The sequence below is a fragment of the Rhipicephalus microplus genome, chromosome 5 (assembly GCF_043290135.1).
Source record: "Rhipicephalus microplus isolate Deutch F79 chromosome 5, USDA_Rmic, whole genome shotgun sequence".
Classification (NCBI taxonomy): Eukaryota; Metazoa; Arthropoda; class Arachnida; order Ixodida; family Ixodidae; genus Rhipicephalus; species Rhipicephalus microplus.
Window position 1 is genome coordinate 178,421,311 of NC_134704.1, and position 17,172 is coordinate 178,438,482.

Below are 17,172 nucleotides of genomic sequence, written 5' to 3' on the forward strand. Positions count from 1 at the left end.
GATAGACTGCGAACCACTGAGATAATCTTAGAATCTTCCGATGTGCTTACGCGCACAATACGAACACTACAGATTGTTCTGGAATATACGTGGCCGAGAATGATAACGCTGATGTTTTGGCGGCACATGTATCAATACCAATGCTCATCACCGCTTGTCAGTTGACCGACGGCTGACGCTCCGTTCACCGCTATCAGTACCAGTGTGTATCGCTGTATTCTGACTTTCGTTCACCAGCCACAAGTTCAACCAAATAAACAGTTTCATCTGAACATTCAGTCTAATCCTTTAATCAACGTCACGAGCCCGTGACAATAACGTGTAAGGGCATACACAGGGTAGGGGAAATTATATCGAGACTTCTAGTGACACGTGCATCAAGTTACAGAACTTGTTTAGTCAGAAAAAATTAGGGGTAGAGATAGCTACACTTCTTGTTAGTTATAATTATTGAAGTTGCTAGTATACATTCTGTGCACAGTGTAAGATACAAACAACTTAGGTGGGGCACTCCCGAGACGCGATTGACCAGATAAAGTAACAGCGCGCGTTTGTCGGACCGCTGCCAGCAGTGCGTATATACACCTATCAGCGAGCTGATGCAACTCGAAGACAGAAAGAGGTGTTGCTATAGCAAGCGGTCCTTCCCAGGAAATTTGAATTGAAAGTGAAATTTAAAATGGAAGTTTGAAAGTAAATTTAAAATTCAAGAGCAAAAATTGATTACTGCTGTCTACAAGCATGATGGGGACTTGAGTCACGTGGAGAGCACGGTTTACATGCCCTTTATGGAATGCATGGGGATATTTAAAGTTGTTCTCACACATTTTGTGAACTTAATACTTCTTGAGGCATAACAGATACGCACATAACTGACATGCTTTCCAAAATTTTGTATGAAGCGGTTATTTATTTAAATGCGCTAGTTTTTTGTGCACTCGATGATGGTAGGTGGGGCACTCGTTGGCAAGCTGGATCTGGAAAGGGCGCGAATGGCGTGGGGGATGCACATGCTTTTGATAACCAGGAAAGCAGAACTTGAACAAAACTGCTTGATTGCTCATAAGAAGAAAAGAAGCCATTTAGATACCTTGACCACCTTGTTAGCGTACATTACATAGATACCATTTGGTGATGCACCAAATTCTATTTTCACGGCTCTAACAATAAGAATATGGTGTAATGATGACAAAAGCAGTGCTCAGGCACGGGCGTATACCCGGCTAGAGGAAAAAGAGAATGAGGTCAGATAAAGAACACCGGCCTAGCGAACGGGCGTTGTCTCTGAGTCTCATTCATTACAAGGGCGCAGCAAGACCACAGGCAACAGGCAACAAGACCATTCTCGAGCCTCAGCAATTGGCATTGCGGCCTTCAAACCCGACACTTCCTGGGCACGTGGAGTCGTTTATCCCTGTCCTGCCGAATAGGTCACGACATGACACACTCTACCGGTCTACGATACTAACAGTTCCCAGTGATACCAGTGAGGAGAGCAGACTCAGTGATCAGCTAGTGGGGGATTCGCCTACTACAGAGAAGTCATTGGCCGAGTGTGCGAGTGCTTCACTTAATCAGTCCATGCCTGCCAAAGACAGATTAATGGACGATATGCCTGTTTTATCCATATCTGCCCACCACGCCTTGGCTGATGGTAGCGATGCGCCACAAGCAGGTGAAGTCAAAATTAGAACTTCCAGCCTTCCGGCGTACAGCCCTATTCGGGATCACGGGCAATGCAATATGATTTCGAAACCATCTGAATGCCGTGCGGATCACCAGGAGGCAGTCTGCGTCAAGGAAGAATCAGACGTGGATCGACCAGACGGCGACCAGCTCGCACAGAGCAGCAAGGTGACGCCTTCGTATGCCCCTGGTGTCCGCAGCGTGATGTGCAGCTATGGTGGTGTTAACCTCTAAGGAGGCCGTGGCACACAACCACCATGGAACTTCCTAATTCGTTGTGGCCGCACAACAAAAAGAGGCAGAGATGGCAGCACAGAGGCTCTTGCGTCAAAGCACGATAACCGGGCATCGCAGGCTGTTCAGAACGCCGACGGCAATGAAGACCAGTGCCCCAAACTGTGCCAACTGAATTGCCTGCTAAGCGTGCTGCAATCGCGACGAGATAGCTATTGTCGCCCTCCAGAGTGTTCGACAGCCCCACAAAGTGAGTCATGGCGTCCACGAGAGGGACCCCACAGACACAGCCAATACCGCCCACCAGAAAAGGTATTGACAACTCAGGGCTCAGGACCTGCGGGCCGACTACGACCATTGCTATCAATGGCGTCCACCAGAACCATTGTCGCCCGACTTTCAAAGCAAGACGCAACGACTGGCACGACAAAGTCAATGGCGTTCACCAGAGCCATCATCGCCTTAGTCTCAACGCAAGACGCACCGTGGCCATGACCGTCCTCTGTGACGCAGCCAATGCCGTTCACCAGAGGCATTAGTTCTATCTATGTTGGTTCGGGGCCTAGGTCCTATGAATGTTTCCACCATCGAAGACAAGACCTGTGCCAGGGAAGGGCAAGATTGGCAGGACTGCATGTGCACATTGTGGCTGAGTGTAATGATGACAAAAGCAGTGCTCAGGCTCGGGCGCATACCCGGCTAGAGGAAAAAGAGAACGTGGTCAGATGAAGAACATCGGCCCGGCGAACAGGTGTTGTCTCTGAGTCTCATCCTTTACAATGGCGAAAAGTCCACGACTGTGTGATTACCTGCTGAGAGACATGTTTACCGGGGACCCTGATATCGCTGATTTCACCATTTCTTCTCACCTTGCACGGGAAGAGGATTACAGCATCTTTTTATTTATTTTTTTGCAATGAACAATTAGCAGACCCTTTTAAGAATGCCACTGGAAACATGCTCACATAAAGCAGTGAATGCACAGCGTAATACAGTGAAAAAAAAAAAAAGCTCACTACGCCTGTAACAGAAAAAAACACTATTTATTGCAACGTACCATTGTGTTGCATAATATAAAACAAATGTTTGTGCAGTGAAATTTATTCATTAACAATCACAATGAATCATCTCATCTGTGAAGACTGCAACCTTAGTGCTGAACGGACGGTCCTTCCTGTAAACAGCTTGAGTGCATGCTTTTAGACATTCCGGATCAGAAGGAACATTGGATAATATTACTTTTTCTTGGCACGTAGGATAACCTGGCCCGCAACCACTAACGAAGCACTTTCTTCCCATATTCACTCACTCTGTGGACTTCTTCTTTCAGCAGATTTCATTCATGGCTGCTCACCACATCACAAGTTCGTTTTGCAAAATAAAATAGGAATGATGAAATGCCACTTGTTACTCCATGAAACGTGCCAAAGGCATGATAGCCACTGAATCGGCCGAATGACTTGTTTTTTTTTAGCAAAAAACACGATGCTTTCGGAACACCAGCATTGCCACCAGCCTCACCGATTGTTATAGCAACGGCGTGTGAAACTTTTTTTTTTTTTTAAGTTGCACTGACTTGCCGATAGATGCGCTGCCAGCAGTGGTCCAATGGACGTGCGTCTCGTAAAAAAGCCAAGAAGTGTCCCCACCTAAAGTGTTTCTATCCTACATCATGATCCTATGTCAACATTTTATTGGAAACACTTCGAAAACTTTCAGCAGTATACTCTTTGTATCTAGCATAAAACCTGGGACTCATAAAAATTGGCAAGAAAGCAGGCACATTTAGCTGCAGTGGGTAATCGAATCGCTGCTGTCCTTCATTTTCAGGTTGCTTTTATTACTCATGCATGTGGTCATTGAGGCAACAGGCCATCTGCCCGATATGGAAAATGGCGTGCGAGGTCAAGATTTCATGCGGAACTTCACTCCTGCATAAGACATAGTTTGTGCCGGGCTTCTTGACCCTTGTTGGCTGGGTTGTTCTCGTTCACCTATTTGCATAGGGGGCTCAGTTTGTTGGGGTTGAAAAACAATGTGAGCCCCTGCCTGCCGTGCTGTGTTCTTATTACAGCGCACCCAATGCACATAAGAGGTCACCATCATCTTAGACTTTTGAAGGCTCAGCCAGATGCATTTTCTTGTATACTGAACTCTTGACCCATCAAGTGTGATTGCAGATATACAGGGTAGTTGCTCTCCTTCAGCTGCTGAACTTGTGACAGATAACTCCTTATGGCCAGGTGGTGGCAGGTGCGAACTACGGCATTTCTGGACACTGCGAGCTATAAGACACTTCGCAATATTCCGATGTTTTGTGAATATTGCAAAGGCTTCATTGATCCTGGTGAATACAACTAGCAGGTATGGTGTCGGCTGAAATAGATTTGCTTTTCAAGAAAGGGTAATTTCTTTTCAGCAATTTAGTTGCTCCTGGGCATACAGTTTCATACTGTAATACTTAGAAGGGATTCTATATAGGCAGGCTCCTTCAGCAGCACTTGTACCCTCATGGCAATAAGAGTACATGCAGAATACTTTTCAGATCATGGCAATGATGGGAAGTACTGGCTTCGGATCTTCACTGGGACACTGCATAAATGTGCAGTGATGAATCGACGGTGCTTTGCTAAAACTGTCATATATGACTTGTAAAGCAGCAATGTTGCAGTAAATGAAGAAACCTAGCGGTCGTCAGCCCCTTTGAGCGATGAAGACCCTGCTTGAATGCTCTGCACTGCACCCCACTACTCACGCTGCATGGAAACGATACTGGGACTGTAAAAGAAGCTTCATAGACAGTTCGCAAGTTAATCCTATGTGATCTGCAGCTTGTACTTCCCATCATTCCCATTGTAGTACATTGATCGCAGGGACAGTTTTCTGTCTACGTTATTGTGTAAACTTTATGCTCTTGAGTGAGGGTTATGCCTTAAAACCGAGACCAAAAGATGCTGAATCCTGGATTACGAGTTGAAAAGTTCAGGCTTCTGTTCAAGAACCCCATCGTAATGTGCCAGAAGAAGGTCGCTCAACACAGATGCGTTGCGCAAGTCAATGCATGTCTTTTTTCTGAATGTGCAAACTGCCATCGTATTTGATCATTGTGGAACAAAGGCACAGCACCAGCAAATCTGTGAGCTTCAGCACACTGGTACCTATGGCATTCTAAAAAAAACCCTTTGCGCCCAGCCTACCGCACGCTGTTGCTTATTAGCTCTGCTCGCCGACGGAGACAGTTCAAACATCCACCGCGTTGAGTTTGCCCGCCACGCAAGCTGAGCATAAGCAACAAAGCATGTAGGGAAGCACATTTCAGCTCCACTAACAAGAAATATGGGGAGGGTGAATAATGCAATTGGCTTCAAGTTATTGTGCACAAGGGAAATCTCCAACCAGTACTACGCCGCAGGACAAGATCCAGGGCCTATATATACAGGGTGACCCATGAATGGTTGTGCAGCGCATTGTCTCTCGCGAGTGAGGAAGTGTTTCTATAGTCAATCCACGCCATTCGCTCTCTCTTAGCATGCGGCAAGCGCTAAAGTAGTGGTGAGAGAGAGTGAACTTTCTCTTGGCGAGAGAAGGCAGTGTCTCGCTTGCACTCAAGTAAGTTGACCATCACGAAAGCAGCAGCAGCTGCAGACGACGGCTGATGCAAGCCGATACGCTGAGACCTAAAGGGCTTCGCCCCTCAAAGACACGACCTCATGTTCTTTTATACCATGCTTCATGACTCAGGTCTCTCACAGCAACGAATAAAACATCTTGCAGGTTCTCTTATGCATTCACCTAAGAAGACTCAAAGGGAAAAGCCTTCTTCTTCTTTCTCTACTCATTCTGTCGGCACATTTCAAGAGGTGGTTTGTGAGTGCTCTGACTGTATTTGAAGGTAAAGAAATCGTAGTGAAATCGAGTAGTGAAATCATGAAGCTTCCCAAATATTGCAGCATGGTCTATGCCTAGCATTGCTAAGTTTCTGTGGCTGAAACATGAATACATCTGAGACAATAAACGCCTGTGGCAATATGGACACATCTGTGTAGCATGGGTCAGGATTTGCAACAAGATTATATAGGATGAGTATAGTTGCCATAGGTTAACTGTATAGGAAATTTCTGTTCATATATAGCTGTTGTGGCTATACTGGTAAAATCTTTTTAATGATGACAATACTAGTTAGCCGCAGGGTAAGTGATCTTTTCTGTGGCTGGTATTTTGTTACTCGCCTGAGTAGTTGTACTTGTAAAATGAGCTGCGCTGGTGGGACTGCAGGAGTGCAGGTGGCTGCAGCTGCCATGACTGTGCTGCTGGTTATGGCAGGTCGTCAGTGCTGCTACCTGCTCTGTGAGCTGCAACGGCTGCAAGTGAAATGCGCTGGTGGTATCCTGAACACAGCAGTCGAATGCTTCCGATTGCCAAGGACATCATGGCTGGTGATCCTAACGTGCTTCAGCCTCTCTTTTCTGGTGAGTTCCATGGGCTGAAGCAATCAGTTTGATCCAATACAATCTGTACATTTGTACTATGACATAATTTATACATTAAAGCTGTATAGCAAGGGTGTGCTGCAAGTTTGCATTGGTCACCTTAGAAATACCTTGTCTTGTAGTTTTGCAAAAGGAGAGTGGGTCAAGAGCTTGTTTTATTGTTTGACACAGCCTATGAAGCAGACCAATAAATGAATCCAAGGAAGGCATAGAAGACAATATTTGTAGTTCTCAAATGTGTAGGAAATATGACACAAATAAAAAAATTGAAGTGGATGAAAAACATAACTCAAGGTGCTTTGTTTATATCTTTCTATGCCCAACGTCGATATCATGCCTTACACATTAAAGTGACTATATTCAAAGTGACTACAGATCACGTATCAACAAATTGGCATTAGACGAACCAACTCATGTAGCCATGCACAACTTAAAAGAAAGGCAAAAACAGAAAGAAAGATACTTGCAATAAGAAATTCGTAAACAGAGCCGAAGTTTCGGCAAGTGCGCTTGTCTTTTTCAAAACATTTCTGCAAGAAAATATTACTGCTGAATGAAGTAATGCTTTGCTGTAGATGTGCATACATGACTCCAGTGGTCATGAATTGAGCCACTGCATCCAAGCTCTCATAAACCTTAGGCACAACACTCTACAGGGGCAACAAAGAACTCCACTTTCTCGAAGTACATTGGTGCTTCTTTAGCTGGAATTCGTGGTGCTGCCTTGAGAAGAGTTACTTTGCCCTCCTTGTTTTCTTCTTCTTCCTGATGTAGGATGCTTGCTACAGTCTCTTTTGTAAACATTCTTGCATATGTCCCAATGCAAAAGCTACAGGTGGCAGTTCTCAAAACGTAAAGTGCTGTTTGTAACAAGTCTTTCAGACAACTTCTAATCAAAATATGATATGGGAGGCATTAGATATAGTGTTCCAAATATGTGCGTAGATCTGAAATCTACTCAGCACTAAATAAGCTAAACTGAAATGCATTAGCATTGGGACCAATGCCACTTCGGCAGATTTAAAAAGAGTTCTTACAACTGAATAGTTTCTTTAATTCATATACAGTCAGTTGGTATTTTTCTTTATCTTCCTTTTGAATGTAAGATCTGGAAGCAGCACCGCTCTTATTATTTTCAAATATTGTCTTTTCATTTTCAGATAGCTATCATGTCTAAATATGCTTCGAAATGGGCTGTTAGGCTGGTTAGTTCAGGTTCATTTTCAAACAGCACAAAATACAAAAAAACACAAAGAAGACTTAACAACACGTGTACTGATTAACAACTGTTTCTAACTGTTGTCTCTAATGCTACAAAGGACATTGGTGGTGAGCTGCTTGATTGCTCAATGTGAAAATCATCAAATAACAAAAATGAAGCTTTCAAGGCAGGAGGCAAGGCATTTATGCAATTATTTAGATGATTAAAAAATTTATTGCACAAATTCAAAGAAAACGAGGAGGGTTTCTATTTCAGGACACCTATGGTAACCTCTCCGACAGCTCAGGCCCTAAGAATAAAAATGAGGGCGTGGCAGACCTCGGGGGCACCATCGCGAAGGGTGCCTTCCCACTGCTCTGGGGACGGGTGGACCGAAGGATTCGAAGGAGGGGAGAGAACTAGGGGGCGGAGCACTCTACGGTAACGTGAAGAGCTGTGGGGATAGCGCCACAGCCTGGACAGGCATCAGTATAACGAGTCGGGTATATTTTATACATAAAGTGGAAATTCGGGAAAGTTCGGGTCTGCAGTTGGCGAAGTGCGACAGCCTCCTCGCATGTGAAGGAGTATGGTGGAACCTAGTATTGCTGTCGTTGGCATTTGTAATTTTGTGTGACCTTGTGATATGTGAGAAGTGGAAAACCTGGCTCTGCATTGGCCACCTCACTAAGCGGGGCCGGTTGGAGGGTGAGTTCTCGAGCCGCTGCCAGAGCGCGTTCATTACCCGACAGTGAGGCATGACCAGGAGTCCAGAGCAGGTGTATGATGTGGCTGTTGTGTGAAGCAACTTTGGATGTGCGTAAGAGAATAGAATGATGTAGTATGTTTTCGCGGGGAAGCACAAGGTGTGTTGGATCGCCAAAGTAACTGCCAAGATCTTGCCCGAGTCGGTGGCAATTATTTAGAGGAATGGAAAAATATGGAAGGAATTATTTAAACCATTAACTAGAGGAGTGCTATGTTTTGCAAGCTTGAAATGCTAGAAGCAAAAAGAAAAAAAAAAGAATGTGGAACTGTCTGAAAGAGCTGATACCGGCAGGTTATAATATCTCTGTTAATTGACCCAAACATTAACTTTGACAGACAGCCAAAGAACAAGAAAATGGGAGTAAGGTAGTGATCATAGAGAGGAAAATTGAGAGCTCGCGGACACCCAGCTGGCCAGGTAAAGACGGGGTGGAAGGAAACACAGCGCCCACTAAAGTGACATTATACTCTTAAATAGACATTTTTAGGTTGTGAACAAGGCTCTCATATGCCAGTTGAAATGTCTTTTTAAGAATATATTTTTACTTTGGTCGCCGCTGTGTTTTCTTTGTCCAGAGAGGGAAATTGCAGCAAAGAAGAAAGCAATTGGAGTATTCACAATATACTAATTAAAAGTGCATGAATAAGGTCTCTCTTGCCCCTCTTTGAATTTTGTCTCTCAGAATCACTGAACAGTCCTTGAATTGTCAAAAAGATATTCTGTAGAAGCCAGATAATATATGCACAGATAAGTCTGCAAGCAACAGTCACGTGCTATTGAAAAATGAAAGAACAGGCTCTGTTCTTGTGTTGAGGTTGGAGAGAAGTGCCCAAAAATATTCCTGCAGCATGCAAATGGGCCTCACGGTTGGGGCTATATCTCCCACCTTTTTCGTCATAGACTGTTCATGAACATCCCTTCGAGCTGTGGGCCACACTCAAGAGACAGGGCCATGTGCATTTCCTGGTGGCCTTTGTCACTATGCTCTGCGTCTGGGTAAGTGCTTCCCAAAGTTCAAGTCGTTGCCTGATGGAAGCGTATTATTGTCGTTAGTAGGAAAGACAAAGGTGTTTTGTTTGTTTTTATTAGCACACAGAAATAATTGTGTAATTCTGATTGCCATGGATTCACTCGTATGCAAGAAGATGAATGACCGAAAGCGAGTGGCACAAGCAATTACTCTTTTATAACAAAAAATATAACAGTACAAAAGTTGACGGACCAACAGACAGAGACAAACGAGCCCCGACTTCCAACTTGTAAGTTGTCTCTGTGTGCTGGTTCGTTGTTTTTTGTGCTGTTATATTGCTATGATCATGAATAACGAACTAGCGCAATTTAACGCCATTGTGAAGTTCATCTCCTACGGCCATATTAAATGTATGTACCACGTTGATGAAGACTTTTGAAGTGTAACTGTTTATTTACGCTTGCTTGTTCCACCTAATGCATATAAGATCTAATAGGTGAGGATCTCATATTATAGGGGCATATTTCCGAAAAGCTAAATTAAATTGCAAAGTGAAAGTGCATTTGCAGTGAACATGCCCTAGGAGCCCCGCCACCGTGGTCTAGTGGCTAAGGTACTCGGCTGCTGACCCGCAGGTCGCGGGATCGAATCCCAGCTGTGGCGTCTGCATTTCCGATAGAGGCAGAAATGTTGTAGGTTTGTGTACTCAGATTTGGGTGCACGTTAAAGAACGAAAGAACCCCAGGTGGTCAAAATTTCCTGATCCCTCCACTACAGCGTCTCTTGTAATCATATGGTGGTTTTGGGACGTTAAACCCCACAAATCAACATGCCCTAGGATGTTTATTAATGGGAAGCCTTTCAACGTTTCAATACTAATTCACTCCAGGTGAGCAGTCTTGTCACTTTATATTTTTTAATTATGGAAATGTGGTAGTTCATTGGGGTAATGATATATGTACTAGTTATTTAGGAGTTGGCCAATGCTGAATAAGCAAAGTGACTACTATAAGCTGAACTCAACTTCTCATATTGTTTTTTTTTTTCTTTTACATTAAAAGTACATTATCTTTCACAGTACTCCCAATATTTTTTTGTCATCAACTCTGTCTGCAAAAGTGTCTGCACTAACCAATGGCGTACCAACTCTTTCGCGAGTGGGAGGGCAAACCTATCTCACTCGTCAGCAGAAATATATACATATATATATATATATATATATATATATATGTATATATATGTATATATATATATATATATATATATATATATATATATATTTATATTTAGACAGGCATGGTGGTTGTGTGGTCGTAGCGTTGCAAGTAGTCAAGTAGATCCTCTGTGAGCAGTCACAACATGGTTTATTTCGACGTTTCGGCAGAGTCTGGTTTTCATCAGGATTGAAAGTACAGTTTGTTGGGGCTCAGCATTGTATAAAGCTGAGCACCAACAAACTGTATCCTGATGTGTGACACACACACACACACACACACACACACACACACACACACACACACACACACACACACACACACACACACACACACACACACACACACACACACACACACACACACACACACACACACACACACACACACACACACACACACACACACACACACACACACACACACACACACACACACACACACACACACACACACACACACACACACACACACACACACACACACACACACACACACACACACACACACACACACACACACACACACACACACACACACACACACACACACACACACACACACACACACACACACACACACACACACACACACACACACACACACACACACACACACACACACACACACACACACACACACACACACACAGAGAGAGAGAGAGAGAGAGAGAGAGAGAGAGAGAGAGAGAGAGAGAGAGGGGGGGGGGAAAGGAAACTTGGCCATTATGTCATTATGTGAGTTATAACGCTGACGCTGGTGATTTTGCGATGCTAAAAGGCACTAACGAGCAACTTCTCGTGCTTCGCGAGCTGTGGTGATAGCATCATTGGCTGTAGAAAAAAGGTGTCTTCGGCGGTATAGTGGTACAAAACAAACTCGAAGACATAACAAACGCGTCCACTTAAGTTAAGGACAGCGATCAGCACAGCAGCGAACCGAAGCACGAGCCGAGAGAGCCGAGCGTTAGCGATGCTGCTTGCTGCATGCACATCTTCTTCTTCACAATATATATATATATATATATTTTATACACAGAAGTGACACGACGTGGTTTCTTAGATACCACAAAGTTCAATCACACTTTAACAGACTCAGGAATTGTGCCCTTAGCTCAATTTCTGCATCCAATATGCGACACTCATCTTTCTATTATGCTTCTTTCTCTGATTATGACATGGTGGTTAACATCTATAGATACTACAATGGTTTGTGTAGTAAATTTATATGAATGTACCAAGCTTCAACAAGGATATGTCGACGAACGGGGCTATAGGTGCCAAACACTAAAACGTACATTCGGCACATTCTTCTTTATCAATGTACAATAAATATTTAATTACCCCTGCAAAGGTGCATTTTACTTTCGTGTTATAGGCTGATTCCCATGTTGGAGGGATCAACCATGTTTTTTCAACGAATGATTGCTGTTATATTTTTTCGTAGTAAGTATTAAACTTTCTTGGATCTATTCAAGCTTGTGTGTATTATAATTTGCCTTGCTTGCTAATAGTCTGAACACTGTTTCTGCACTGTGCAATTATTAATGATATTGCTATTGTTATATTACTGTTATTAACCTATTATGAACTTCTTAACCCTTTTCTTTAAAAATGTATAATTTGTGGTGTTAGGAGCGTACTACATTGTGTACACTCATTGTATTTGTAATAACATTTCTTAAGGGGCTCCCAGACACGCGCATGAATACGCCAATACTAACGGTGTAAACAAAGCTTTCCTTTGAAAGAATAAAATTTGAGTGATTATAACGTTAAACTATTCCTTGTTACTTTCTTTCGAAATTGTCGTCAGCTGTGTATGATTGGTGTAAACAGTCTTTGTCATATGCGCAGCAGCAGCAGCTTGTTACGCGAAGCAACAAATGGTGTGAAAGTGATCCTCCGCGTAATGATCCTAATGCACAATTACATAAAAAATAAGAGAATAAACTATTTTCGATATGGCATAATGTTTGTCATTGGTTCTTCGACATCAAAAATGTTTTCTCTGCCACAATATCAGCTGCATGTTACATGACGTCAAGAAGCTGTAGAGAATCTCCTTCTAAATCTAATTCAAGTAGGCTAGCTGCCAATCACACTATCAGTGGCTACTTATAGCAGCTGGCGAGATGAATTATGAGTATAATAAAATATTTCCGCATGCAACATAACGGTGTTTAGTAGTTTGTGGACGTATACATCTCTGTGAGCTCATACTTTCTGAGAGAAAGAGGAATTGAGAGATATAAGCAGTGCTGCATGCTTCTGCTTTTTTGATGTCCGAGGTGTATTCTGAGCTGTAAAAGACAATTCAAGTTGAGTGAAAACCCACTAGCCTGACTCTTAACTAAGCCTCCATAGTACTAAAAACCAGTCTTTCACCTTCTCCCTGGTCCGGCTGATCAAGTTGTGGGGCAAGCTTAAAAGCTGTGCTTCATACTGAGCTCGAGTCCTCTGTTTTATTTATGGCCATTTCGCAAGCTGCTGCTATGCCTCCACATTGCCATAAGCAAGGCTGATCATGTTTATCAGAGACTAAAGCAGAAATGAGTTTCGGCGTTTCAGTATGAAAAAACTTAAACATCGAAAACGATTTGTCACACTCATCGGCTCGTAACAGCTTTAACGAAACAGCGGTGTTAATATATCCTTTTTGAAGAGTGAGTGAAACAACTTTATTTGGTCCACAATAGACGCGAGTAAACTCAGCGTCACCTGGCTAGGCCCACTCGGGGACCATCAGGTTAAACCTGACGGCCCTCGCGCGGGCCCTCTGGACGGCCAGGATTTGAGAGGTCTGGTCCTGGGCCTTGATGAGTCGCTTCATTTCCTCTTGGGTGAAAGGGGGACCGGCAGAGGCGCAGCCCCACAGTACATGTTCGAAGTCCGCATAACCACCACACAGGGGGCAGTCCGGGCTTGGAAACCGTTCAGGGTACATTGTGTGCAGTGCCGCAGGGCTCGGGTAAGTGTTAGTTTGTAGCAGTCGGAGAGCAACAGCTTGGGCCCTGCATAGCGAGGAGTGTGGTAGAGGCAGCAGTTTTCTTGACAGATAGTGGTGCTTGCATATCTCGTTGTACGAGCAGAGAGGCTCAGGTCGCCCAGGAGATGACGCGTTACCTGGCACACGGTCAGTCAAACCTCGTGCAGCCGAGTGCGCCTCCTCGTTGGGATTGAGCGAGGCACCCTCAATGGTTCCAAGATGCGCAGGAAACCAGACCAATGAGTGATTTTTGAGGTCTTTGACTTTTTGAATAATCTGTAGGACCTGGGGAGCCACCATGCCCATCTGAAAGGCCTTGATAGCGGCCTTGGAGTCTGAATAAATTGTGTCATGTACACCGTCCGTCAATGCAAGAGCAATGGCAACCTGCTCTGCAACGCTGGAACTAGAAGTGCGGATGGTAGCGCAGCTGATGACTCTGCAATCACAGTCGACGACCACTGAGGAGAAGGCTTCTTCTTGAATGTACGAAGCAACATCGACGAAGCAGGCTCGATCTTTGTCCAAGCGGGCACTGGCGAGCAGAGATTTACCCCTGGCTCGTCTTCGTGCTTCGTTGTAGGTTGGATGCATATTGCGCGGCATCCGCGCAATCTGGATCTTGGATCTTACGTCGCTGGGCAGCTTCACAACGTCAGGACCGACAACCGTGGGGTTTCGTCCCAGCATGCCGAGTATGGCTCTACCCGCTGGGGTGCCAGACAGTCTGACAAACTGTGCAAACTCTTGGGCTTCGACAATTTCTTCGAACGTGTTGTGGATTCCCAACTTCAGGAGGTCTTCCGTGTGCGTTCGAACGGGAATGCCAAGGGCCAGCTTGAAGACTCTTCTGATTAGGGCATTGATTTTGTTGCGCTCCGACACGAGCCAGTTGTGCATAGCCGCCGTATAAGCGAGGTGGCATAGCACGAATGCGTGGATAATCCGGATCAGATTGTCCTCCCTGATTCCGCGGTGCCTGTTAGCGATTCTTCGAATCAGTCCGAGGGCGCCTTCGGTCTTGGAACAAATGCGTTTGACGGCGGCTCCATTGGCTCCGTTAGACTCGATAAACATTCCAAGGACCCTGATAGTGTCCACCCGCGGAACTGGGGAGCCGTTACCGGTGAATAACGTAATGTGGCTCTTCATTGCTGGCTTCCAGGACCGGTGAGAACCGCCTCTGGGCCTCTTCTTATACAGTAAGAGCTCGGACTTAGCGGGCGAGCACCTTAGCCCGGTGGGGATGAGATAGCGCTCCGTCACATCGATGGCCTCTTGCAAAGCACTCTCGACCTGACCCTCACATCCGCTGAGGCACCAGATGGTGATGTCGTCTGCGTAGATCGTGTGGTTAATGTTCGGGATTTTGTTCAAGGCCCTCGACAGGTTGATCATGCAGATATTGAACAGCGTCGGGGAGATCACCGCCCCCTGAGGTGTCCCTTTTGGCCCAAGGGTAATTTCGTGGGTCAAAAAACCGTCAATTTTCAGTCTTGTGGACCGCGACGAAAGGAAGGAGCGCACAAAATTGTACGCCCGCTTGCCGACGTGAAACTCAGACAAGCTCTTGAGAATAAAGGCGTGCGATATGTTGTCAAAAGCCTTTTCCAAATCCAATCCAAGAATCGCCTTGGTGTCGGCGGAGCCGGAGTCAATGACCTGGTGCTTGATCAGCTTCATGGCGTCCTGAGTCGAGAGCCCCGACCGAAAGCCAATCATGTTGTGGGTATAGCATTCGTTAGACTCGAGGTGGTCAGTGAGGCGGTTGAGCATGGCGTGCTCGGCCACCTTCCCGACGCACGACGTCAACGAGATTGGCCTAAGATTCTCGATGCTCGGTGCCTTACCCGGCTTGGGTATCAGTACTGTGCAGGCCGCTTTCCAGCTCTTGGGAATGAGACCGCTGCGCCAGATTTCGTTGATCTTGTCTGTAAGAAACTCGATCGAGTCGTCGTCGAGGTGCTTGAGCATTTTGTTGGTTACCCCATCTGGCCCAGGGGCGGATCTGCTATTGAGGGATGCGAGAACCCGCTTGACCTCAGCCACGGTGAAGTCCTCGTCCATCGATGGCGCGTCGCGCCCCTCGTATTCGGGAAACTGGGGAGGTACCGGATCGTCCGTGGCCGCCAGGTACTTGTCTATGAGCTTCTCCGTGATCACCTCATCTGGAGTTGAGTCGGTGGCCAAATGGACAGCTTTCGCCAAAGCTCTCTTCTGATTGGACTTGGTGTTGCCGTCGTGCAGTAGGTGTTTGAGGAGTCTCCAGCTTTTACCGGTCTTGAGTTGGCCCTCCATAGAATCGCAGAGCTCATCCCATTGCTGCTTGCATAAGACCTTGCAATGATCTTCTACCGTTTTGTTGATTTCGGACATTTTCTTGCGCAGTCTTCTGTTATGGCGCTGAGTCTTCCATCTCGCGAGCAGTGCCTGCTTGGCTTCCAACAGATGCGCGAGCCTACTGTCCATCCTGTCCACCTCCAGATCGGTTGTCATCTCTTTGGTGGCGCTGGCCACATCTTCTTTTAACCCGCCGCACCAAGAGTCTAGGTCCGCATCCGGGGAAAGGGCGCGCTCGGAGCGGTTGGCTCGGAACAAGTCCCAGTCGATGAACTTAAAGGTCCTCGTCTTGTTGCGGGCAACCTCTATGAGCACTTCGATGATGCAATGATCGCTACCGAGGTCGATAGCTGTGTTGGTCCATTTGACGTTTTCCAGACTCTTGACAAAGGTGAGATCCGGGGTTGTATCTCGGCACACCGAGTTCCCTCTCCTGGTCGGGAAGTCCTTATTGGTTACCAGTGTCAGATCTTCCTCCGTTGCCGTGAGCCATATGTCTCTACCCTTCTTCGTATTGGTGAGGTAACCCCACGCCTGATGCTGGGCATTGAAGTCCCCCATGACGACAAGAGGTTGACAGCCGGCAAAATGCACGGCCTTCTTCAGAAGACCACCAGCCCTGGCTCTGTGTACGCTGGGCCTGCAGTAGACATTTAATATGAAAATACTGTTCCTTCGTAAGCACCGCTTAGGGGGGTCGACGAGGAGTTCCGTCATGACGTACTCGACCCCATTGTCCGCTGGACCGAGGTCTCGCTGAATGCACGTGAACCTTTTACTGACCAGAGTGGCCACCCCCCTTCCCCCTTCAGTGGAAGCCACAGTGACGAAACCAGGGAGCCTGATGTGTGATGATGTGATCGTTTCTTGCAAGGTGATGACTTGGGGTTTATCCTTTATGCCTTTTAGGTATTGTCGCAGGGTCGCCCGTTTGCTGACGAACCCTGCGCAATTCCACTGCCACATTGTTATGACGTTAGTTTCGTTATCCATGTTTGGGCTTGGGCATGGGTTTCGAGAGGGCCGCCTGCAGGATGGCACCCTCTGTCGGCGGGGCAATGACACTGTTCAAGTTTGGGACTGGTGTTGTCGATGTGCTTGGCAAAAATCCGTGGTGGGTCCCCTCCAGTCTAAGTATTCTCTCGCTGAGGGCGACCAGACCCAGCTGGGGGTGCGCGATCATTTCTTGTACTTGCGAGAGGCCTGACTGTATGTTGGAGATGGCCTTCTTGAGCTCCGAAAGGAGCTCCAGAGTCTCGTCTTCCCTTGAGCTATCCAGG

The 17,172-nt window shown here is 45.9% G+C and overlaps 1 protein-coding gene across 1 annotated transcript in view; it reads left to right on the top strand.

The window, feature by feature from the left end:
* Positions 1-17,172, top strand: part of LOC119174091 (stimulator of interferon genes protein) — an 85,224-nt gene that overhangs the window by 3,328 nt on the left and 64,724 nt on the right. Inside the window, exons 3-4 of the mRNA XM_037424892.2 lie at positions 6,196-6,389; positions 9,281-9,376. Of these exons, the coding sequence (XP_037280789.2) occupies positions 6,196-6,389; positions 9,281-9,376 (290 nt within the window). The remainder of the gene's footprint in view (positions 1-6,195; positions 6,390-9,280; positions 9,377-17,172) is intronic.